Source organism: Dreissena polymorpha, chromosome 16 (assembly GCF_020536995.1).
Source record: "Dreissena polymorpha isolate Duluth1 chromosome 16, UMN_Dpol_1.0, whole genome shotgun sequence".
In the NCBI taxonomy this organism is placed as follows: domain Eukaryota; kingdom Metazoa; phylum Mollusca; class Bivalvia; order Myida; family Dreissenidae; genus Dreissena; species Dreissena polymorpha.
In genome coordinates, this window is record NC_068370.1 from 42,904,497 (window position 1) to 42,931,082 (window position 26,586).

The window sequence follows — 26,586 nt, forward strand, 5'->3', positions numbered from 1 at the left end:
CTAGACACAAAAGTGCCGGCCGGCCGGCCGGATGGACAGACAACGCCAAAACAATATCCCTCCGCCTTTGGCGGGGGATGATAAATCTTTGGAGCAGGTTACATGATGATTTGGCAGGAAATGCAATTTCTAGTGTTTACCCGCTTTCAATATAGCCATAAGAAAATTTGCACCAACACCAGGGGGCCAAGCTTTCCTTCTTCTGACTTCTGTCAATTACTGGTATGAAAACAAACTTTGAGCAAGTTGTATGGTGATTGGTCTACAAAAGTAATTCTAACAGTGTTCACAAAGTTTCATAAAGCCAATATAGGAATACTGCCTCTCACCCTGACTTCTAGATGATCACAACTTTTTTCTTTAATTTGACTTAGTGACCCAGTTTTTGACTCCATGTGACCCCAATTCAAACAGGGCCAAGATTTTGTTGTGACAAATGTTCCGACCAAGTTTCATGAAGGTCTACAAATGTGGCATATAAAGTGTTCACAACGTTACATTGATATTCACAATGGACGAAAGATGCTTACCATAAGCACATTGTGCTAAGGTCTGCTTAAACAAGAGCACGGCATAACAGGTGCCACGCTCTGCTGCGAAAGCTTGTCAGATTTTTTTTGATTTTTTAGAGGTCACAGTGACCTTGACCTTTGACCTAGTGACCCAAAACTGGGTGTGTCATGTAGAACTCATCAAGGTGCATCTACATATTAAGTTTCAAAGTTGTTGGTGGAAGCACTTTGATTTTAGAGCCAATGTTAAGGTTTTAGCACGACGCCGGCGGACGAGACGACACGACGAGCTGGCTATGACAAAAGCTCGGGTTTTCTCCGAAAACAGCCTCTCTAAAAATGACAAAAGGGCCATACTTCCACCAAATTAGTTGCTGCTGAAATTCCTTTCTTTAGGATCCTCTACCTTAAGTTAATTCAGCAGTGAACTTTGGGTAAATTCAACAACCAGTTTATTAGAGGAATTAGTTTGCATAGCTCAGTCTCTATGAAGATACAAGTCATTAAACAAGTTAAACAACGGTTAAGCATGTAGCCTCTTATATACATACCAAATATTAACAGACGGTATTACAACATTTTCAGAACAGAACATTAATTCAAAATATTTATTTCTTGATTATAATACATGTAATTACAATAATTTCATTGACATAAATGTTTTTCTAATATACATAAAACGCGTTAACATAAAAAGTGTCAACTTAGTCTTTTACTGCAAAGAGTGATTCGATAACATGTTTTCTACTTTTCCATTATAATATTCTACAATGATCTACATGTGTATTAGGTTTCTTCTATAAAACCAAAGGGTTATTCTATCAGGGTTAAAAATACCTACCAAAGTAAAATTTCAATCTTCACAAGATTTACTTAAACATCATAACTTATTGAAGAAATTGTTGAGAAATACACTTTACTTTTCATTACTTTAAATCAAAATATTTCATAAGGCCAAAAACTAATATGTGTTAAAATGTTAATACACCATATCAAGAAAAATATCATTTCAGTTTTGCATATACATATTCATACTTGTTAAAATAAGAATTGCACGATAAAATTGATAACTAAAGGGTCAATTTTAGTTCTTTACACAATAAATTGCTGGACAGTGGCAAATCACACCCAAAAAATAAAAATAAATGTTTACAAGCAGGATGATGTTGCCCACTAACGTGTGGTACATGGCCCAACAACTGAGAATATTTAGAAACACATGCTAAAATATTGACCCATATGAGATGTGTGTAACTTCTTGATGTTGGATTTCCATGGTTTTAGAAACATATTTTTAAAAAGAAACTAGATTAGTTTCATTAATTGTTCTACAGCATGCCATGCAGAAAGAGAACCTGTTTGATTTTTTTAAATTAAGTAATTGTTTATGCACTGATGGAAATTAGCCAGCACACACCCAGGCGATCAAATTTTGCAGTGCGCAAGTTTTTCTAAAAAGCTGAGTTTTTTTTCAAATAAAGGTAAACAATGTGTATAAAAGCTTGAAATATAAGATGAAAAGTGCAAATAAAACATCAGAGAAAATAATTGTTCTTTCTTTGAATTTACACTTAAAATTTAACATAACTAAGTCATGTGACCACGATGGAATGAATTGATGGTTATACGTTTGCTTGCTGACTGGTGTATAGACTAGAGATGGATAGGAAAACGTTTCGTCACTGCCATGGAGGGGTCATTGGTTGTGGGTTCTGTAGATAGGACATCACCACAGCTGAAATGGACAGCCTGAAAAAATAAAACATCAAATTTGGTTAAGAGGGGACTCAAATCACTTCATAACAACTGATATTCGCAACAAAAATCAAAATGGACTAAAATAAGTATCGAGGTACATCGTTATGCTATTATTTCCCCACAGCTTATATAACAGCCTTAAAATACCAACATTGGTAAATGGAAAATTTCACCAAAAAAATGTATTTCTGTTGGCAGTGATTAACCTTTTAAACCCATTAAGCGCTGGAACTGAATTTTAAAGGCCTTTGCAAACAGTTTGGATCCAGATCAGACGCCACAAAACTGTTTGCTATTCTGATATAGGTCTTTGAAAAAAAGTGAAGAAAATTATTATTTTAGAAATTTAGCAGACACCAATCTAGCAGACGACAAATATCCCAGCATGCAAAGGGTTAAAGCTTTGATACATTACATCACAAGGTGACTCTTAATTTCCTCTATACCAGGAGACTCACTCAGATTCCCACAGCTAATATAGACAGCTAATATAGACAGCTAATATAGACATCTTAAGAATATTTGATCATAAAAAAGTTAACTTGCATGTATCTATTTTTAATCTTACATGAAGCATAGGTAGATTAAAAATAGAAAGCATACATTTTTTGTTTAATCAAAGAGTATAAGAATAATACATATTTTGTTGCACACAATGTTGGTACACATCCATACTATTATAACAAAAGAATTTTATGTAATTTAATTTTCAATGAAGCTATTGTTCAAATAAACTATTGTGTATTCCAAAACAAACAAGACCTGTGTTTGTGAAACACAGTGCCCTTTACTGCGCTTTGAAGCCGCACAGCAGCCTTTTAAAGAGAAAATTGTTTAGTCCAAGACCCATAACTACGCAAAAATCAATGGACCCCAATAAACTTTACACTTCATCTGTGACGGACAGACAGGCCGACAGGGTGACTGCTATATGCCACCCTACTGGGGGCATAAATATGTATACATGTAAAGGTCAATTTGTTATTGAATATTTCTGTGCACCCCGTACAATAATTTAACCATAATGGCAAAATTTATCTTTTAATGGAGATACAAACAAAGTCAAGTTCTTGAAACAATTAAACATAACTGCCCTATATGAGCCACACAGGATGAAACATTGAAAATTTTCCAAAAAAAGGAGACAACTCTTGTGAATCCCTAAAAGGGAGATAACCCCAGACTCACATAAAGCTACTTAGTGTTTGTTTGGTGTCCTCTGATGCCCTGGAATTTGCAAAGCTGATGAATGAACAGTAAACAGCGCACCATGCACACCACTTCAGCTGAAAATCAATGAAAAATACATCATGATGCATGTTATCGTGTTCTTGTACTTGCTCGTAAATCACATTCATTTTTGACAGTAAAACCCTATTCTTATTTTTGACAATGCTGCGAAGCAGCTCGTCTTAGTTACCATACCATGAAAAATTTCTTCACAATGGAGACCTATGTAAAAGACCGAGCCAGTCCGATTGAGATAGCTCGATTTTTCTAATCGGCATACCTCGCTGATTATCATTGATAAAGGTATAGAAAGATCAGCTATAAATAGGACAGCGCATATTCTGGAAAAAGATTTAATAATAGTTTGAAAAACGTTAATTTTAAAACAGTTACATTCAATCCATTATTTGTTTATAGATCAATGAAACAACTATGCATTTTCTGTATTGTATTTGACATTTGTCGTGATTCAGTAAATAAATTGCGAATTAAAACGTGTATAATTAACTTTCAACGCGCAACGCGATCATGAGTGTAAAGAAAACGAATTATTTCGAACCTGCCATTTGTAAACGTTGTAGCTACTAAGGTATATATACAGCATAATAGCCGTATGACATCTGTGAAACTCGCTCTTATGCATGCTTTCTCATTTTGCATATTTAATAAACTTTTCAAACAGAAATTACAGAGCCACATGAGTGCACATACTATGTTTGATAATTCATTCGTTTGTTGGATATTGTTTGCTGTATTAAACACATATTAGGTCATATCGCGGAGATTTAGTTTATCTTACCATGTGTTCATGGGCGAACTCACGTATTCAAGTGCTCTTACGACTATGTGCTCATACCTACTTTCGGGAATCATCATGAAATTATTGCCGTACTTAACGAACAAACATGCATAAGCTTATTGAATTAGAGAAAAAAACAATTATCAAAAGAGAAAAATTATATGTTCATGCACATGGGCATGTGAAATCACGTCCGTACAGATAGCATCATTAACTTAGGAAAGGAAACAACGAAATATAAAGTTTGGTATGATATACATGTGAAATTAAAGAGCATTTTGTAATTAAAGAGCATGTCAAGTTTTGAATTTATATGCTGAAACGTAATGTTATAACCCACAAACGTTTTAATGTAACAGAACGTTTTTTTAAGATCAGTGGTACAGAAAATACACGTCGAATATATCTTTTTAAAGATATTTCTTGTTATATTTGATCTAGAATGTAACCCGCCTCCCAGTTTCACTGAATTGATCAAGTTCCCCACGGGTACTACTTCCCCGTACCCCTAATTTATTTTTCGTACCCTACATTTTTCATACCCAATTTTTTTTGTACCCATTTTTTTTTCGTACCCAAATTTTTGTTCGTACCCAATTTTTTTTTCGACCCAATTTTTTTTCCTATCCAATTTTGTTTTCCTAACCCAATCTTTTTTCTTACCCAATTTTTACCCACATACAAAATTGTGGTGATGTAGATAAACTTAAATAGATGCTTTTATATCAATCCTCTTCAAAAGCATTGTTACACCAGTACTGTCAGCACTTTGATTTTTGTAATGCATCAGTCTGTCCTAAGTAACTTTACCATAAGATATTTCAATTAAACATTTAAACAATTATGATAAGTAAATAAAATAAATTGTTCAACTAAACAGGTTTTCAAAGTATACTGTATGGGTATTTAAGTAAATTGGTAAATAACAAAAAATCAGCTGTTTCAGAATATCAAACCATGGATATAAAATACCCTGCTTATAAACAACAGCTGTTGGGAGATCAGCATGCTGGTTTGAAAAAGTTAAACCTGATAATATTGCTTATCTGTACACCATTTAAGTATACAAATGCCACCTTTTTTAACAAATGCCTAACTAGAATTATCAAACTTAGTCAATTAAATCATTTTAATTTTGGTGAATAAACATTGAAGTTTTACTCTATGTATTGGATCTCCAGAGGGAGGAAATTATTAAAACTTTTTTGTATTTACATCAGTTATGATCGACAGAAGAAAACGCTATGTAAAGTTGTCTTATTAATCGTTTACTGAAGAAGGCCTTTGGCCGAAATATTTAATAAAAGAGTAAATTTATGAAGATTGAAGTTTTAGTCAGCCCAGTTGCTCACACCCGGGGCACACACCGGTAGAACAGTTTGCCTCTTCTAAAAGTATTTTACTCTGTATGACACAGACTTGATAAGGTCTGAGAGAGTATTGGAACATATTAGTTTTTACTTTCAACATTTAAAACAAGGGGACTTGAGGCCCCTGTGCGCTTACCTGAGAAACCAAAGAACATTTATTGATCTTCTTTTGTAATGTTTGTGAAATAAATATGACTTCTGACCAAGCTTTTATTAACCCATTATGACACAAATGTTATAAGAGTAGTGAGATTATTGAAACAAATGCCATGCCCAACATTGAAAATTAAGCGAAGAAGAAAGCTTTTAGTGGGTCAACCAATTGGATAATCATAAAATAAAAGCCTACTATTTTTCATCATGTTATACATGAAAAACTGCATTACTTCATGGCAGCCTAGTACTTATTTGGACAATTATCATAGTATTCTAAAAAAATAAATTCTTAAATATTTTAAGAATATTTTCTCTAATCATTGTTTAACAACATGATTTCTTGCTTGTTCATAATTAAAAAATTAAGTAAAACAAGAAAAACTGCCCCAATTTGTGGCAATTATGTATTAAACCGACTAAAACCATTTTCGAACTCCACCTAGATTCAAATAAGATTAACTTGTTCTAAACAAGTTACATGAAGTTTGGACAATAAATGTGACTTTTATTGATAGTATTGACAAAGTAAATGTTGATCACGCACTACTCAGGATAAACCATTAACAAAAGTAAAATACATGAGCTCACCATGAGCATGTTATGCTCAGGAGAGCTAAACATGAGCTGTCAGAGGACAGCGCACTCGACTATTCGAGTGCTTAACAGTATAACTTTTTTTTGGCGGGGGGAGGTTGGAGGGGGGGTGAGAGGGGGAGTATAATGTGGGGTGGGGTATTTTATTAGATGTTTAAAAAAAAAATCAGAGGGTGGCAGAGGCTGGGGGGGGGGGGGGCAAGAGATTCTGGGAAGGGGCGTGGGGTATTGTTTATGTGGAATCCATTGTGGTATTCAGGTAAGTGTTGTTTTTTTTCAAAGTAATAATAAAATGTGATAATAAATAAAGAAGTTATGGCAATTTAAGCAAAATGTTCAATTATCTAAGTGTAAAAGGGGCCATAATTATGTCAAAATGCTTGATTCAGTGGTCTGCTCTTGTTTATAGGTTGGGGTCATGTTTGTAAACAAGTATGCAAAATATAAAAGCAATATGTCAAAGGATATAGGAACTATTTGGGGTAAAGTACGCAAACTTTAACATAGATTTATCAATAATATGCATATTCTTAGTATAAAAGGGGCAATAATTCTGTCAAAATGCTTGATACAGTTGTATGCTCTTGTTTTTAGGTTGGGGTCATGTTGGTAAACAAGTATGCAAAATATGAAAGCAATATGTCAAGGGACATTGAAAATAGTTGGGGTAGTACGCAAACTTTAACATTTGCTGCATATTCTAAGTGGAAAAGGGGCCATAATTATGACAAAATGCTTGATAGAGTTGACTGCTCTTGTTTATAGGTTGGGGTCATATTGATTAACAAGTATGCAAAATATGAAAGCAATATGTCAAGGGACATTGAAAATAGTTGGGGTAGTAAGCAAACTTTAACATTTGCTGCATATTCTAAGTGGAAAAGGGGCCATAATTATGACAAAATGCTTGATAGAGTTGTCTGCTCTTGTTTATAGGTTGGGGTTAGTTGGTTAACAAGTACGCAAAATATGAAAGCAATATGTCAAGGGACAAAGAAAATATTTGGGGAAGTACGAAAACTTTAACATTTGCACGCTAACGCAGACGCAGACGCTAGCGCCGGGGTGAGAAGATAGCTCCACTTTATATATTTTATATATAATAGTCGAGCTAAAAAGGTGGACAAATGTTGAGACTGGAGGCATAGTGAATACTTAGATAACCAGTGCTCTTCGGACCACCTTACATCACAACGTCAAGTTCAGTGTTATATATGCTATTGTTACACGAATAAGAAACGGCAAGGCAGAATTTCTGATCCTACCACGTAGTAAGCTGTACTGGTAGATATTAGTTTATTCATTCATTTCAAGAGAATTTTTAATATTTTCAAAACATTTGACCTTTGTAAAATACTGGTGCTTTTCAAATTATATACATTTATATAAAATTTGAAATATTCATTTAAAAATTCTGGATTTTGCAAATAATATTGAACTTCAAGTAAGTTCTATTCTTAGATGATGACCAGAAATACCACGCGATTGTTAATTTGAGTGAAGAAATGGGAACCCAATATTACCGATATGAACCACTAGCAATTAATGCACTGACTGTGTGCAAGGAAAGCAGTGATGCTCACTTAGAATCTCCGAGAACATAGCAGAAAATATATAAATCTACATGTTTTTTTAAAGCAACTTTAATACTAAGGAAGGATTTGTTTCAATTGCATTCAAATGCCTTACTACCAGTATATAGTTTTGTGGAAAATACAGATATATACATGGAAGTCTTTTCTACTAATAACTCCACAAAATTACAAATCTAAATCTGCACATGTTAAATTGGATTTAGAGACAAGTACAAAATGCCTGGGGTCTGTAGTAATTTCAGTCATATTTCAAAAGAAGAAACTTAAAAGGAAAGTTTTGGTGGACTAATGGTGAGACTGGAAGCATAGTTGATTCATAAGATAACCAGTACTCTTCGGACCACCTTACATATGACTGGCAGTTTCTTCTTTATATATGCTGTGTGTTCACCCAATACAAATGGTATGATTTCATGTTGACCGATACAAGGCAACAAGTTAAACCTTGTTACTTTGTCTATTGGAAATGCTAGTTTATTAATTTTCACAAATAAAATTGTGCACAAATCCTTTGTCTTTTATAATAATACAATTCCTAAAAATATTGTATTTGAAATTATTAAAAAATTATAACTTTAACCAAGATTATTGAATTTTTACAAAAAGCTTTATATAGATGATTGCCGATGATTCCAAATGGTTTTTATTTCAGTAATATAGTAGGAAACCACAATTTCAGAAGTCTTATATTTGATATTGTAATGAAACAAATATTTGGGGCATCATTGAATTATATCATGATCAATTTTTATCAACATACAATCTTCAAAAGGCTGTCAAGCCTAGAACACTGTTTCATTGCCTCGGGTTTAAAACTTCAAACATCGGTCAATTCTGTATGTATTTGTTATGTGTCTGTTGCATACATCAAATTTACGTTGCAATTGATAAACACCTGACTTTGCACACGGCCCATCACAATTTGCACATGCTGTTTCATTGTTTATATCTGTATTTTGACATAAAAACTAGTCAGTATCACACAAACAGTCGCATAAAAGGCACACAATTTGTTTTGTAGCGGGACGGCTGGGGCCGTTATGCCAAATATAGCTTGTGGTTCAGAATATTGTCCAGACATTGGAAAGCGTTGTGCAGGATCTAAATAAGCAAAAACAAAATCTATGAAAACAGCAATGGAGTAGTGTATTTATTGAGAGTCAAAGACTATGTGACAATACCAAATGTGAAACAAGATGACCATTGGCCCACACCTGAGATTCAGATTTAGTGAATCATAGTGAATACTTCGATAACCAGTGCTCTTCAGACCAGTATATAACAATGTCAAGCTCAGTGTTATATATGCTATTGTAACACGAATTACAAATGGCAAGGCTGCATTTCTGATCCTATATGTACCTCGTAGTAAGCTTTACTTGGAGACATTAGTTTATTAATTAATTTTAAGATTTTTTTTTTATTTTCAAAACATTTGACCTTTGTAAAATACTGGTGCTTTTCAAATTATATTAATTTAAATAAAATTCGAAATAATTCATTTAAAAATTCTTGATTTTGCTAAGAATATTCAACTTCAAGTCAAGTTCTATTCTTAGATGACGGCCAGAAATACCAAGCGATTGTTAATTTTAGCGAACAAATGGGAACCCAATATTACTGATATAAACCACTAGCAATTAATGCACTTTAACTTTATCAATAGTAATTGACCACTTCATGTAGTAGACATAATTATATGTATCTGAGTAGTTGTACCTGTTAAAATAAAAATCAACAATGAATTTTTGTAACTCCACGGACATAATATTCAATCACTTGAAATGTTTATACATAATTAATAAAAAAATGTCTGGATTGCAAAAAAAGCAAATCTTGACTGTAGAAAACCAAATAGATTACAGTATACGAAATAATGGAGATTTGCAACAGCATAATCTCTAAAAACAATCATAATGATTTAGCGGACGATTTACTATTTAATTGAAGACTCTTGTAAGGTTATTCTTTTCTCGAGGTGTGCAAGGAAAGCGTTGCAATGAAGTTCACTTAAAAATCTCTGATATTTTAACAGATCAGAGACTACAGCCAAAAATATATAAATCTTCAAGGTTTTTATTAAAGTACCTTTAATACTAAAAGATTTTTCTTGTCAATTGCATTAAAATACCTTACTACCGGTATATAGCTTTGTGGAAAATAAAGATATATATACAGAAGTCTTTTCTACTAATTACTCCACGAAATTACAAATGCAACTCTGCACATATTACATTGGAATAATTGACGAGTACAAAACGCTTGATGTCTGTACTAATTTCACAGTCATATTTCAAACGAAGAAACTTAAAATGAAATATTTGGTGGACTAATGGTGAGACTGGAAGCATAGTTGATTCATAAGATAACCAGTACTCTTCGGACCACCTTACATATGACTGGCAGTTTCTTCTTTATATATGCTGGGTGTACACCCAATACAAATGGAATGATTTCATGTTGACCGATACAAGGCAGCAAGTTAAACATGTTACTTTGTCTATTGGAAATGCTAGTTTATCAATGTTCACAAATTGACAAATTGACAAATTCTTTGTCTTTTATAATAATACAATTCCTAAAAAGATTGTATTTGAATTTATTTAAAATTCATAAATTTACTAACCAAGATAATTGAGTTTTTACAAAAAGCTTTATATAGATGATTGTTGGTATTTCCAAATGGTTTTTATTTCAGTAATATAGTGGGAAACCACTATTTCAGAAGTCTTAAATTTGTCCCATGTGCCTTATCACAGATAAGTTTACATTGTTTGAGTTCTCAAATAACAATGATACAAACTACAGATTAATTGATACCAAATGTGAAACAAGACGGCCATTTGTCCTCACTTGAGATTCAAAGGAACTAAACTATTATGTGAAGGTGGAGTTCAAATACAAACACACAAAAATATTGTCAGAAGGCGAGCTAACTACAGGAAATTTAAATATTAAAATATAAATTAGATAAATTTGTTGCTGTGTTACAAATTCTTTTATAGGAGTCTACATCAATTTACAACTTTTACTAGCAGTATTATGGCTGCTGCCCCTGGCTTCATACCTTCATCATGAGCCCGCACATGCTGAAGATCATCCCTAGAAGGTTCATGTAGTCTGGAGTGGGATCATCACCCGGTGCACTGGAATCTTTGGGCTTATATCTGTTAAAGACAGGTTGTAGAAACTAACATTATAAGATGGTAATGTAAACATTTCATTTATTGTTACACTTTACAGTATGGAAGGCCTTCTGACTTCATAGACAGAATTTGTTACTTTGTCTGCATATTTTTGTGTGGGCAGGGGGAGGGGGCGTGTATAGTGCATTATACCAAACTCGCAAGTTTTCTTACCACTTTGAGAATGTTAGAGTCACATGATCGATATTGAGTGTAGAAAGAGTTTGCTGTGGGATTAAGCAAATTGGTGAAAAAGGCTGACCATGTATTCGCAGTGTTTAATAATTAATATATTAGTCTAGATGTATTGCTAACAACTTGAACAATATTAATAAATTGAGCAAAGCTTACATGAATTCAGTTTGAATGTGTGGTTAATAATAAAGGACTATTATCAAAATTGTATAACAAAAAATATATGTAAGTATTAAGGAATGCATACATTTGGCAAATTTATAGAAATCAAAATACCACGAAATATATATGTATATAAGGCCACGACTTTTTTATTTATTGGTTTACAATTTTTTTTGGAAAATGATCCATTGGACGGTTGAAAAAAAAAGAAAAAAAAAACATTGGAAAAAAAGTTAATACTAATAACATCAGGACAAAAACAACATACCTTTTATAACCTTAACACAGAGACAACATATCAAATTATGCAAAGAAACACATCTAAATCTTCAAATAAAATGAGTCCTAAAAGCACTATTTGTAACATCAGGCAATTTTAATCACACCATTACATGGTATTGCGTTCCTCTCCCATTAAAACAAAAACATAGGTTCGCGTAATTCGATGCGCACCAGTATGCAATGCAATGCCCGTTGCATAAATCTTATATAAGATAAACTACTCTTACACAAATTACGTGTTTACAAAATTCCTAAACACATATATCGTAAATAATGGTAGTGTTTTATTGGATTATTTATAACAATTATCAAATTGCAAGGTAGTACTTCTTTATCTAATATAATATCGGGTATGTTTGATATAATTAACATGTTAAACAATATAGTTGCGTCACAAACTCGGAAATAAATTTGATGGGGTCAAAATTTTACTGACGCTGATTTTCCTATTGTCTGTAATTTTTACCCGAAATAAGTTTTGAGAAGTGCCCATAAAAGGACAGGTACATAAGCTGTCACATTGAAAAATATCTCGATCTCTGCAATAATGTGAACCAGTCGTCAATTGCACTTACCTGATTTTATTCGCAACCGTACTCAAACCGGATCATTTTTTTTCTCGTTTCGCTCGTTTTTTCAGTGCGGTCGGGAATAAAATATATATAAAGAAGACGATTTTCCGATTTTATTTTTTTCCATTTTCCAAAAATTAGGGTCGGCGGTTTTGTAAACCAAGAAATATAAAAGTCGTGGCCTTACATGTGAAAAATCTACACTTTGAAACTTGTTAATTTTAAAAGTACATGTACAGCATATCAGTATAAACAGGGGTGTTCTCCACACAAAAAGCGTAGAACCCTATTAATAGTTTTTTTAGCTATGTCTACTGTCTATCTATACCGGTATATGCATTATTCTTGTTATATAATTTTAAATGGACGCAGTCAGGCAATCCAGTGTGACAAAAGGGACTGTAGAATCAAGAAAAGTGTGACATAGGTAAGTTAAATAAATATATAAGTTAACCTGATCCATTGCAGGAAATAGAAAAAATATTGCACAACTAAATTATCTGTTGCCTTGAATTTGCTTTAAAAACAGTAAAATATGTTTAATTGATTATTTTAGACTTTCCTTTTTCCCCCAAAAATCTGGCTTTTCGTGCGATTTTTTTCCCCTAAAAAAAGGCCAGGCCCTTTCCCCAAAAGCAGATAAAAAAAAACTGGCATTTTAATTGATATATCTTCATATCAAGGCAGCAGTATGTATGTTTAAGCCTCTGTAAAGCATAAAACATGCTATGCACAGGGCTGTCATTATGATTTTCAACAAGGGATTATTTTGGAATAGTAACCAATTAGACCGGGGGTCAAGGGAGTCGCCTATGCTCCCTTATGGGTCCAGGGCATCGCCCCGATTGGGCGACCAAAAATGAATTCTAGACGTTTTGAGGGACAAAATATTGCTATTTTCAGAGCATAAAAAGTAAATATGAGGTCTACAAAAGAAGAGCACATTTAAAGATTTTCACATTTTAAGTATACTGTACATGTTAGTAAAAGCTATCATCTTCTTGGTCAGACTCCCCAGCCTCTTTCTCTAAAAGAAGTGTTTTCATCGCAGCTTCAATTTCAAGAAATAAAACCAAATCTCAAACTAATTATTGTGTAAACAAAGTTTTACTTGAAGCCAGAAGTGGTAAATATGTGCATTTGAAAGTTTTTTTTCTCTTTTGTCTCCAATTCAGGGTTTTCCCATGGATGAAAAATAGGGAGTCCAAATGTCCCCTACAACTTTGCATTAGGGGATCAACTGTAACAATAAGGAGTCAAAATTACAAAGCTAGTTGGTTTTCCATCAGAATAATGGAAACAATAGCACCCAATTGGAGCAAAAAGGTACCATGTGCCTTCTAATTTAAATGTCACATGGTATCTTTTTGCACCAAGGGGGCGATATGCATCTAGCTCAGAACAAAACAATTAACTGAATTTGTGCACGATGAAAAAAACGCCTCTTCCCAGGAGTGCCTTGCAAAAATCGATGCAAAAACACAACTAGAAACAAACACTTTGTTCAACAAAACAAACTCTCGAAACAAGTATAAACACTGCATGATATTTTTTCATGTTTTATTTCGTTTTTCACTGAAACATCATATATCGGTTGAGAATGCACAATTATTCCACGAGGCCTGACGCTTTTGTAGTTTTGGGTCTGCGGCTGAATTATCATGCGGTATGTATACGAGAGCATCTGAACAAAAGGGGAACAATAAATAAACTGTTGTGCAAATCCAAATCATTATCCCCAGGTTTCAGTTTTTGCATAAAACCGAAGTCTTCAAGACTTAATTTTCTTCTTCTTTGATTCAGCCATTTTTTGGCCTAAATGTATTTAGCCAGCTTTTCGCCTTTGTAAGTGTCCAATAAAATTCAAATAAAATTTCCCGCGGCTAGGTATTAATGAATACACTTCATTTATTCCATTGGCTGATTTGAGTATACCACCAGAACATTGGAAACATATCCGCGTCTTTGTAACACTGTTCTACTGCAATACAGTTTGTGCGTGCACCTTTTATTTTCAGAGAATTACCAGCGCAAAAGCGTTTATATTTAAAGGCTATGTTCTCATATTTAGTACTTACTTCCATATTCCTGTCAACATGTAAACATGTAAAAGTATATAAAGAGCAGTGGAAGCGAGGCCTCACTTTAATGGATTGCATTTCAACCCGCGAGGTATCAAGTTTACATACAGGTCATCACCGGAGTTCCCGGCCAGTAAAATAATCGTTATATAATAAAGACGCTATCCGTGAACTAGGTGACCTGGAATTTTCTTTAGACCAGGAATATGTTAAATGAAGATATTCAGCAATATAATTATGGTATGTCAATAATAGATTCTTAATGTGTTTTCAACAATACAATGATAAATATTATTTTTGATTAATTTAACAATAATTAATCCACCATATTGACTAATGTACATGTATTAAGCATGGGCGCGATGATTCTCGATACTGTTAATAATCGAATCACATGGCAATGCCCGACAAACCACTAAAACAGGTTTGTTCGAAGGTCAATCTCAACTATACATGGCCCCATTACCAACCCTAGGGCACCCCGCCCACATAGGCCACGCCCACCCAAAATTGCCTTTAACTATAATTTCTTCATTTCTACACCGATTCACTTCAAATTGATACTGAACCTCTCTTATGACAATACGGTCAATCTCTGCTATGTATGACCCCATTACCAACCCTTGGGCGCCCCGCCCGTAATAGGCCACACCCACATAGGCCACACCCACCCAAAATTGCCTTTTACTATAATTTCTTCATTTCTGCACCGATTCACTTCAAATTGATACTGAACCTCTCTTATGACAATACAGTTAATTTCATCTATGCATGGCCTCATTACCAACCCTGGGGCGCCCCACCCACATAGGCCACACCCACCCAAAATTGCCTTTTACTATAATATCTTCATTTTTACACCTATTCACTTCAAATTGATACTGAACCTCTTTTATGACAATACAGTCAATCTCAACTAAGTAAGGCCCCATTACCAACCCTGGGGCGCCCCGCCCATAATAGGCCACACCCACCCAAAATTGTCTTTTACTATAATTTCTACACCGATTCACTTCTAATTGATACTGAACTTCTCTTATGACAATACGGTCAATCTCAACTATGTATGGCCCCATTACCAACCCTGGGGCGCCCCTTCCATAATAGGCCACACCCACATAGGCCACGCTCACCCAAAATTGCCTTTTACTATAATTTCTTCATTTCTGCACCGATTCACTTCAAATTGATACTGAACCTCTCTTATGACAATACGGTTAATCTCCTCTATGCATGGCCCCATTACCAACCCTGGGGCGCCCCGCCCACATAGGCCACGCCCACCCAAAATTGCCTTTTACTATAATATCTTCATTTCTTCAACGATTCACTTCAAATTGATACTGAATGTCTTTAATGAAAATACAGTCAATCTCAACTATGCATGGCGCCATTACCAACCCTGGGGCGCCCCGCCCACATAGGTCACGCCCACCCAAAATTGCCTTTTACTATAATTTCTTCATTTCTACACCGATTTACTTTAAATTGATACTGAACATCTCTTATGACAATAAGGTCAATCTCAACTATGTATGGCCCCTTTACCAGCCCTGGGGCGCCCGGCCCATAATAGGTCACACCCACCCAAAATTGTCTTTTACTATAATTTCTTCATTTCTACACCGATACACTTCTAATTGATACTGAATTTCTCTTATGACAATACGGTCAGTCTCAACTATGCATGGACCTATTACCAACCATGGGGCGCCCCTGGGTCAAACATCCGGCGTGGGGAAACGCGTTTGTGAGATCTAAACTTTGAATCGCAATTTAAAGATTCGAGAAAAACAACTGCTTTCCTTATGATTTTAACCGATGAATTTGATCGACAATCTGTTAATAATGTCAACCCTGTATTCGAGTGTCAAACGGAAGTTTATCACACCTTTAATCAGTAAAATGTGAATCTTACTGTTAAAAAAGCAGGGCTTTCTACAGGCCATTTAACGATCCCTCGCCGGGGCGCTTGAATTTCGAAATCAGAGTCCCCGGGGCGCTTGAAATTTTCTGATCAGTGTATTTTTCAGTAAAAGAAAGTGGAGATTGAAAAATAAATCAAGGTTTCTCTTTCAGTGTATCAATATTCCCTGTTTTAAAAGAGCACTCGGTACCTACTTTCACAAGTAAGCGCCATAAACACCACATGGGGTAATGGATAATCAACAAGAGAATAGCATGACGTGCGTATCGATTATTCTAGCCACATTACACAGTCATTTAAATGCTGACAAGGATGTATCAGGTAACTTTCAAGTCGTCAAACTGTGATGTTCATTGTCCAATCTGTTAAGCGAATGCTTATGAGGGCGGGGTTCACTATCGACCATTATTTTTTATTTGACGTCGGGCACGAAGTAGAGTTTATCGCAGCTTGATAAGAAAGAAGTTGTACCATTTACGTAATATAAAACCGGTAACTAGTACAGTACAGTACATTAAATACGGTTTCGGGCATCATCATCACACCTTTTTACTGTAAACAAGTGTTACCTATGACTCATAATTAATACGAGAAATTAATTGCAAGTGGTAAACAATTAATTACTTATAGCGAGTAAGTTGTGCGAATAACTTCTGGTTACAATTATGCCATAACAATTTAATTCCAGTACATGTGAATTTCATCATGTCCATTTATAGAACTGATTCACCTCGTTTTTCTGACATTTATTCGACATGTAATGCGCTTTAACAAATTTTCGTTGAATTAATTACGCACACTTGTAAATGTTTCATCAGATAATCGATACTTAGAAGACTGATGATGACAAACGGCCGTAATAGTCGTGGACAACGTGAATTTCATGATTAATTCTGTCAAAACATTTATTCGACTTGTAAAGTGTTTAAACAAATTTTCGTTGAATTCATAACGCAACTGTTAATATTTGTAGAAATCTCAAAAAGGAATAATTAAATTTGTAATCCGAAACCCATTCCCGTAAGTCAATGTTAACGCGTTTTTAATCCGAAACACACTTCCGAATGTAAATGTTACCGCAACGTTAAAATATTCTTGCTTCAAATTAGCAGTGCAAATTTATTTTGTTTCGAATCTTTTTCTCAATTAAAAATAGCGCGAAAATTATGCAGCATGTACAACTACGCGTCATATGCATAGAAAGCGTGCGTGTATTGAGCGTTTTAACAATAGAGGCAATATTTCATCAAATCTATATAGTCACTTAAAATTTATTTGATACTATAGAAAAAATGGCAAGGTTTGTGTAAAGAAATAAAAGAGAGCTTTTATCGTAAATATTTACCAGAAAGTGATTTAAAAAAACGGAATAAACGGGATTATCGGGTAATAAATAGAAACTTGAAAAGTAGTAAGTATACAGTAATAGAGTCCCTCAGTCGGGTTGAAATGGATGTATTGGGAAATTGTTCGAGTCGGGATTTTACTATCTGTGCGGGAAAGTTTAAAAACAATTAAACAATAAAAAAAATTATATATTTTTTTTTTAATGACTGGGGGATTTTCTTGAAGAGTTATAGCGCACCAAATGACGTCTTTTGACACTGTTTTTCTTTGAGTTATAACGCACCACAGAACGTGAATTGACACGTTAAATTTTAAAAAATCCACATCGGGAGGGGACACCCCTCCATAACCACCCCTATCAGCCACGGGGCGCCTGACAAAAATCCTGTGGAAAGCACTGAAAACATAAATATATAGGGGTGGTTCACTTCAAATTAAATAGGTGCAATCAAACGCAAATACTATGACTGGACTTGCATCCTACAGGGGCAGATCCAGGATTTTTGGTTGGGGGGGGGGGATATTGAAAAATTTGCTGGGGGTCCTGGTAGGTGCAGGGTAAATACCTACTAGGGGGCCGAGGGGGGCGAAGCCACTCGGAAGCTCCAAAATTTTATTGATTTTGAAGGCTTTGACAACCACTTCTCGAGCATGCGACGCAGTATGTACTTTTATCAAAGTACCTTCTTACAATGCCAAAAAAGTGCACAGTTTATACATAATAAGGATGGATATAGCAGGTAGAAATGCTATAAAAAAAACAACACACTAACGGTTATTGGTAAATGTTGTGTGCGAAAAAGAAAAACAAGGGCTGTTTGTAAAACATGCATGCCCCCCATATGGGCTCTCCGTTGTAGTGACAGCCATTGTGTGAATATGTTTTTTGTCACTGTGACCTTGACCTTTGACCTAGTGACCTGCAAATCAATAGGGGTCATCTGCCAGTCATGATTAATGTACCTATGAAGTTTCATGATCCTAGCCATTAGCGTTCTTGATTGATCATCCGGAAACCATTTTACTATTTTGGGTCACCGTGACCTTGACCTTTGACCTAGTGACCTGAAAATCAATAGGGGTCATCTGCGAGTCATGATCAATGTACCTATGAAGTTTCATGATCCTAGGCATAAGCATTCTTGAGTTATCATCCGGACACCATTTAACTATTTCGGGTCACCATGACCTTGACCTTTGACCTAGTAACCTCAAAATCAATAGGGGTCATCTGCGAGTCATGATCAATGTACCTATGAAATTTCATGATCGTAGCCATTAGCGTTCTTGAGTTATCATCCGGAAACCATTTTTTTGACCTTTGATATAGTGACCTGAAAATCAATAGGGGTCAACTGCGAGTCATGATCAATCTACCTATCAAGTTTCATGATCCTAGGCATAAGCGTTCTTGAGTTATCATCCGGAAACCATTTTACTATTTCGGGTCACCGTGACCTTGACCTTTGACCTAGTGACCTGAAAATCAATAGGGGTTATCTGCGAGTCATGATCAATGTACCTATGAAGTTTCATGATCCTAGGCATAAGCGTTCTTGAGTTATCATCCGGAAACCATTTTACTATTTCGGGTCACTGTGACCTTGACCTTTGACCTAGTGACATGAAAATCAATAGGGGTCATCTGCCAGCCATTATCAATCTACCTACGAAGTTTCATGATCCTAGGCCTAAGCGTTCTTGAGTTATCATCCGGAAACCATTTTACTATTTCGAGTCACTGTGAGTCTAATAAATATAAGTCTTAAAGGGGCCTTTCAGGGGTTTTTCTGCCTATTTTGGGAAAAGGAGTCTGACCAAATTGGGAATTTTTTATCGACAAAATTGGTCATTTTGGAATTTTTGCTTCGATGAAACGGCTCATTTGGGAAAAAATTGTGAATTAATCATGCTTAAATAATTCAGTGGTTTAACAAATAAATTTGTTTTTATTTGGGTATTTTGTCTTCTTTATGTAAACAGATGCAATATTGGGCATGTTCAACGTTAATTCAATTACTGCAGTTTTATTTTTCAGTTACAGTTACACTCTGTGATAAGAACTGAACAGTCAAAACCTTATAGCAAATATTTTTGACCAAAACAAACACTGGTTAGTCACATAAGTTATAAGACACTTCATTCTTGAAAAAATAAAAAAATAAAAATTTTATTTTTTTTTATTTTTTTTTGGAAATTGGGAAAAAAATTATAATTTCGGTTTGGGATCGGGTCCGTTTGCTTTGGGAGTGCCTCCGTTGTCCGGAGGCGCAGACAGTGCTGAAAAACCCCTGCCTTTTCACAGATTTTGGCATTTTTTAACTTATTCATTAAATGCTTTATATCGATAAATGTAAACGTTGGATCGTAAAAGCTCCAGTAAAAAATCAAGAATAAAATTAAAAAAAGGAAAAGAACATTGCCCGGACCAGGTTTCGAACCAGTGACCCCTGGAGTCCTGCCAGAGTCCTGAAGTAAAAACGCTTTAGCCTACTGAGCTATTCCGCCGAATACATATACTTAAAGTATTTTATACCTTATATAAGCAATCTTCGTAGTTTCACAAAATTTAACGACAAAAACAGAACTCTCCAAATCATTCAATCGTTTCGCGTTGCAACGCTTTATAATTTTTAGGTTTTAAAATCGTCAAAAGATGCATATAATGGCTATATTAGACCATGGTAAATGTTCAGTATTACTGTTTCCTCACAAATATCATAACTAAAACGAAAATTTGCGAATCTGAAACAACTTTTTTCAATTTTGTCAATTTACCAAAGCGTGAAAAGATCCCTTTAAGACACTTCTTTAAAAATAAAAAAAAATAAAAATTGGGATTTTTTTTTGTGAATTGGGAAAAAATATGCATATTTGGCATTGAGAATGGGTCCGACTATCGGACCCGTGAGATAGGCAGAAACAGGCCTGCAATGGCAAAAATGTTTGTTTTATCCGAAGGGTTCTATCCGAACACATATAGATAAGTTAGTTTCAGAATTGATATAATACGAAACATTAAGTTTTAAATCACATACGCATTGCTCAAAAGCACATATGAAAAGTAGAATAAATACCTGTGTATTTTGTTCGGTCTTTTTACGTCGTTTATGGCTGCGGTTGACATTTTTAGATTTGTCGTTTGAGCTTACAAGATTTAGAAATATGGCTACACACTACTATTAAATAAGGTATCTGGTCCCTCTGAATATATACGGCGCCAGAGAGACAGCAAGGGCTCTAGCACTGTGCTATGTGGGGCGCCAGATCCTACAGCAATGTTACGGGACTTCTTTCCTTCAACCACCACGCACATTTTAAGTTGTGCGAGGAAGTGTGATATCCTGTTGCGTAATGGACGCGGATGCCGTAGTTATCAAGCTTCAGCAGTAGGCGTTGGTCGAGCACGGTGTTAAAGGCCTTACTAGAATCGCCGATAAACCTGTTTGTTCTGGTCATAGATCCGCGCAGGTCATGGACTGTGACAACAAGATGGGTTTTACAAGAGTATAATGAGCGGAGGCCATTATTTAGTTTTGTTAGTGCATTGTTCTTGTCCATGTTGATTAGTACATGGCGACATATGATGTGCTCTAATTACTTGGAGAGCACACATGTGAGTAATACTGGTCTGTAGTTCTCTGGTGAGTGACTATCTCCTTTTTTAAAGACTGGGGCAATGTTTGCGTCTCTCCAATCCTTTGGAAGCTCGCCTGTGTCTAATGACCTCTGGAAGATGGCAGTAATGGCTGGTGTTGCCTCTACAGCACAGGCTTGCAGTACTGTGTTTGGGAGTTCATCAGGGCCAGCAGCTTTACGGACTTTGGTGTTATTCAACAGCTTGAGTACACCATCCTCACTTATGTGTAGTTGATGGATGTTGTCGTTTACCCTGTTAGTTAGTTGCGGAGTTTGCTGGTTTATGTCATCCTTGGGGAAAACGGACTGGAACTGATTTACTAGTATTTCTACATTGCCTTTACTGCCTGTAATGAGGCGTCCATGCTCTCGTAGGGGAGCTGTTCCTATGCTTTCCTCTTTCCTAGACCTTATGTAATTTCAGAAAGGTTTTTTGAGGCCCTCTTCTATTATTTTGTTAATATGAATCCTTTCAGCGTTGCGCATAGCTCTCTTGGTTTCTTTCTGGCATTTTTGATAGTTGACCCAATGGTTAGATTCCCTTTCCATTTTGTAAAGTCTGGTTTGCATGTCAGATGACGTTTGATGTTTCTGTAGATCCATGGAGCCGAATTATTTGAGGATTTTGTTTTAAATGGTATATTTGCCTGATAAGCCGGTGAGATTTTGGATTTAAATGTATCCCAGAGATCATGAATGTTGTTGTTGTTATTGTAGAGCTGTACGTACTACCTGTCTGAATATGTATGTGACGTAGGCCTTTAGTTGGTCCCAGTTTGCCGTGGAAAAAATGAAACACCGTCTTGGTTTTTGCTTGATTTAATATGGTTTTGTGTCCGAGTCAGCTACTACAATATCATGATACGATATCCCGGGGATGTTAGCAGTTGACTTGATTAATGATGGATCGGTGCTGAAAATGAGATCAAGGATGCTGTTTTCTCTGATGGGCTTGTCGTGCAATTGAGTGAAGTTGAAGTCGGTCCACTAGAGTGTGTTGTACTTCTCTATCCTGGGCTTCCCTACGTAACGATAGGCTACCCCTAATCAATATCAGGGCAATTGAATCACCAGCTATGGTGGTAAGCCTTTCTTTGTCACTCATAGCCAGCTGAATAGATTTTCTTACCTCTTTTACATCTGACATATTCCTGTGAGGCATGTAGAACGATGATACTAAGAGTTTCTTGTTGTCTTTCAGCTTCATTTGGATCCATTCAATCTCACAATTGGTGACTAATATAAACGCTTTCTTTTTGGTGACCAGCTCTTCTTGGACAAGAACAGCTATTCCACCCCAAGTGTTCCTCTGTCATTTTGGTACGCCTCATAGTGGGCAGGAAATACCTACCTATATTATATAGTATATGTTCCAGTTGCTTTCCCTGGTTTGAAACCTTTTAGCCATGGCTCTGTGCCACAGACTATATCAGGGTTGATGTTTTGTTTCTGGGAGGCAAAGAACAATGATGATCTGTTGGTTATGGACTGGGTAGTAAAAGAGGAGCGTTGTTGTCGTGATAAGCAGGGTCTTTCTGTTGGGCTGCTGAAGTGCAGGGGGCTGAACGCGGTGCTTGCTGTTAATTAGTCTATTTGTAGATTCAATATTTGACAAATGTTCATAAATGTTTTAGCTAAATTAAAAACTTCTAAATGTAAAGTTGGAAATAGTAACACTTTCTCATTTGCGTTATTGCAATTGTATATGTGAGTGTATTGCTACAAGGTCGTAGTCAGCAGAGCATACACAGAGTATGTAGACAAAATATAGTTTCAATAATATTTTTTGTGTTAAGATATATTGGTGAAATGTAAGTCATCATTCTGGGAGGTTATTAGTTATCAAATGGTATGCTCAGCACCAGTTTATCTTTTTCACATGTGTTATACTTATCATGACAAAAGTATTTCTGTTTTGATAAGAACATCAAGACATTGTCGAAACCGATACATGTAAATCGGATTTTTAAAAATTTATTTTTCAATTAAGCCATACGGGTGAATGCTGGTGAAGAATTACACAAGTTTAAGATTTAAGAAATGTACCTAAGCAGTTTTAGTTCATCGACGTTAATTTTGTCTGTATATCGCGTATTTTAGAGCTAGGAAAATTGAACTAGAATATTTGACAATGAGCATGCCATTTCAATTAAATATACGTGTGAATATTTACATAAGCAAATAATATTTGTTCGCAGAGTCGTGAGGTGTAACAAATTAATTCGTAATTATTTATTTTCTATTTGCTCATAGATACATGCTTTAAGTATAGACACTACTCAGTAAACTTTACTGTTGAATAACAATAAATAAAAAACAATGTGGCAATCTCTGAAAAAATATTTCAATCGCAAAAAGGCACATATCAGAGTAATATTAAGAAAAGTGTTGTGAACTTAAACATTTGTTTTGCAGTACCACTATCGAATTATATTTATTTACATTGATATTATGCCTATATGCATTTTGCATAAGTGTACCACTATCGAATTATATTTATTTACATTGATATTATGCCTATATGCAATTTGCATGCGTGTATGCATATAAATGCATATAAATGGGCCTCTGGTTGTATTGCAAATAAACTGTCTCAAACTATCTCAAACAAAGTGTTCATTGATAGTTTTTTTTTTTAAATAGATTGTTTAATAATAAATTGTGTATTGCAGTTGATGTTTTTCACTCTAGCTCTGAGATTCGTTTTGAATGACAACTTATCAGAAGGCTTGATTTTAGTGTTTCAAGTGTGATTGAATTTGAGATTATTTTCAAGCACAAATATTTATACATGTAACGCTATTTCTGAGCAATTACAGTGTTTTTAGCTTTAAAATAATATCCACAAACCATCCATGTTATTAGGATTTTTAATTACAGAACTCAAATGATTTGTATTTCTTACATATGCACTTATTATTTTTTAAACGTAAATTTTATGTAACGTTTATCATTTAATTAATACAGATACAATTTTCTTTTTTTAATTGATTCCGAACTATTCGATATATAAACGTTTTTTTTCTGATATCCTCAATGTCTATTTTCGGAAAAGAGTAAAATATTAATGCCATCAAAAGTAGATTTCAATAATCCGAGTTACAAGATTGCATTTCATTGTGTTTAGACATTGTGCTGCATTGCTAGGAACCAGACTTACTGCAAAATAACCTAATGGCTGAACGTGATACAACTATTCGTAAATATGTAAATATCAGCTCGTTCCGGGAAATTTAAACAAATTATGTTGTAATCTAACTGCCTTAAAATTGATAAAACTCGTAAAACATATACGCAATTTAATCTAGAATTTACAGGGTAATGATTTTATTCTGTATTTAATAAAGATCAAGCGAAATTCCGCTTTGATATACTAATAGGTCAGCAAAGCAATATGTTTTCGCGACCCAGCAGTATATTGTTGCCGTAATAATAAAACGCCTGGTAAATGGCCTAATATCCGTAGATGGACGAATTTTCTGAAAATGTCATGGATAATGATGAAGACTGTGATGTACCTACAACACAAATTATTGATGGTCGAATACTGAAAGGCAAGTACCCAACGTGGCATGAACATGAAAAACCCTTGTCAGGCCATCCTTAAAAATTCTTTTGTTTGGCATAACCCGACCGACCCACTAAACTCGTCCCGACTGAATTTTATTTTGTTACTTTCCAAAAAATATTTTTTTTGCTCGCCGAAAATTCTTTTCGCTAAATTTTTCCTTTCCGCTTTTTATCCTTTCCGGTTATTTGCGTCATTTAATTGAATGCTCTTTCAAGGATATTTATTTGACATATGCATATGCGATTAATTAGACTTTAAATACAATTAAACCGCTCCTGTTTTTCTCGGATCCCTTTAATTAAAATACGTTGCTGTCGTTCAGGATAGTTTGGGAGTAAAAAACAAATTAATTAATTATCACCGTTCAATTTATTTCGGCAATCGGCAGAGATGTGTAATATTATCGCCATATAACTAATTATTTAATTATCACTCTTTAATTGAGATCGGTAAATATTCAATATTATCCGATAGCTCCACCCCGCTACGTTTTATTCGACTACGTCATGTCATGTGTAAGCGAGCTCAATGTTGATTGGCCAGCTACCATGTGCACTTCAATGACAATAAGGTCAAGCGATGTCTAATCGGGTACAGACCAGATTTCGTTAACTGTTCGAATTGCGACATTCATTGAAACAAAGAGACGAATATAGAAAACCAGTCCGGTTTAAAATAGCGGATGTTTTTCAACTAAATTTTACTTTTCACAATTTAGATTTTTTTTAGCCAAATTCTCAATATTTTCGCAAATGGCGAACGACAGGGCTTGCATTGTGAACATGTTATTATTGGAATAAATGCAAACTATTACAGGGCTTGCGCTGTCGTTCGCCATTTGCGAAAATAGATCGAAAATTTGGCTCAAGAAAAATATAATTTGCGGATATGCTAAAATCTCGTTAAATTTCATTGAAAACATCCGCCATTTTAATCCGGATTTTTTTTACTATTTTTCTTTTTGTCCATGAACGTTTTGAAGCGCATATGGTAGCTGGCCAATCAGCATTGAGTTCGCTATCGGGTAATATTGGGTCATTCATGTGCAGATAATGGCATGCACAGTTGATATTGTCGTCTGCCTACAATATAACGGCCGATGGAAAAAGTCGTATAAAAATCAGCAAATGAAAAGAAGCGTAACACTCAATAAATTATTTTTAAGCTGATCACTTTACAACTTTCTACCGACTATCTATCTGAATTAAAGGATGATAATTAAATCATTAGTTACATGTCGAAGATGTTACACCTTTCTGTTTTTGTTTGAAATTAAAATGTTATAATTAATTTGTTGTTTTTTACTCACAAACTATGCTATTGTAAAGTTATATGTCAACCAAATAGTATATTAGTTACGTATTTGCTAGGTTACTTGTTTTCATTTTCATTTAAACGATATGCACATTTTATTTTATGTGCAAAATGCGTACAATTTTGCGGACTGTTGTTTTAGGATTAAATATTTTTCGTCGATTATATTATATTTTCGATGTTCTTTATAGAAAAAATAGACTTACAAATACACGTGCGGTGATACGGACGGTGCAGAAAAATCTTTACCAATTTCCTTTCATGATGCAGAAGACTTGGAGATCTATTTGATATTTA

The 26,586-nt window shown here is 34.8% G+C and overlaps 2 protein-coding genes across 5 annotated transcripts in view; one reads left to right on the plus strand and one right to left on the minus strand.

The window, feature by feature from the left end:
- The window catches only part of LOC127862023 (uncharacterized), a 339,308-nt gene that overhangs the window by 287,786 nt on the left and 24,936 nt on the right, over window positions 1–26,586 (plus strand). For 2 of the 4 annotated variants that reach the window (XM_052400948.1, XM_052400949.1), the window contains exon 1: window positions 24,593–24,958. The exons of 1 other annotated variant lie outside the window; for it this stretch is intronic. In XM_052400948.1, the coding sequence (XP_052256908.1) occupies window positions 24,871–24,958 (88 nt within the window). In that variant the 5' untranslated portion in view covers window positions 24,593–24,870. Of the gene's footprint in view, window positions 1–12,686; window positions 12,838–24,592; window positions 24,959–26,586 lie in introns of those variants that run through there. One more of the 4 variants, XM_052400950.1, reaches the window with a different exon arrangement.
- LOC127862056 (PAT complex subunit Asterix-like) lies at window positions 1,107–21,001 on the minus strand. The gene is made up of 4 exons (XM_052401007.1): window positions 20,843–21,001; window positions 11,082–11,181; window positions 3,459–3,556; window positions 1,107–2,261 (listed from the first exon to the last, which is right to left on the minus strand). Exons 1-4 carry the CDS (start codon window positions 20,890–20,892, stop codon window positions 2,192–2,194), a joined length of 318 nt encoding a protein of 105 aa, XP_052256967.1. The 5' UTR covers window positions 20,893–21,001; the 3' UTR covers window positions 1,107–2,191.

Excerpts from the sequence above, each read along its gene's own strand:
- LOC127862056 (XM_052401007.1), bottom strand. The coding sequence starts at position 20,892 with ATGTCAACCGCAGCCATAAACGACGTAAAAAGACCGAACAAAATACAC. Across the intron at positions 11,182-20,842 it reads AGACCGAACAAAATACACAG|ATATAAGCCCAAAGATTCCA; the intron begins GTATTTATTCTA and ends TGTCTTTAACAG. Across the intron at positions 2,262-3,458 it reads CAAACACTAAGTAGCTTTAT|GCTGTCCATTTCAGCTGTGG; the intron begins GTGAGTCTGGGG and ends TTATTTTTTCAG.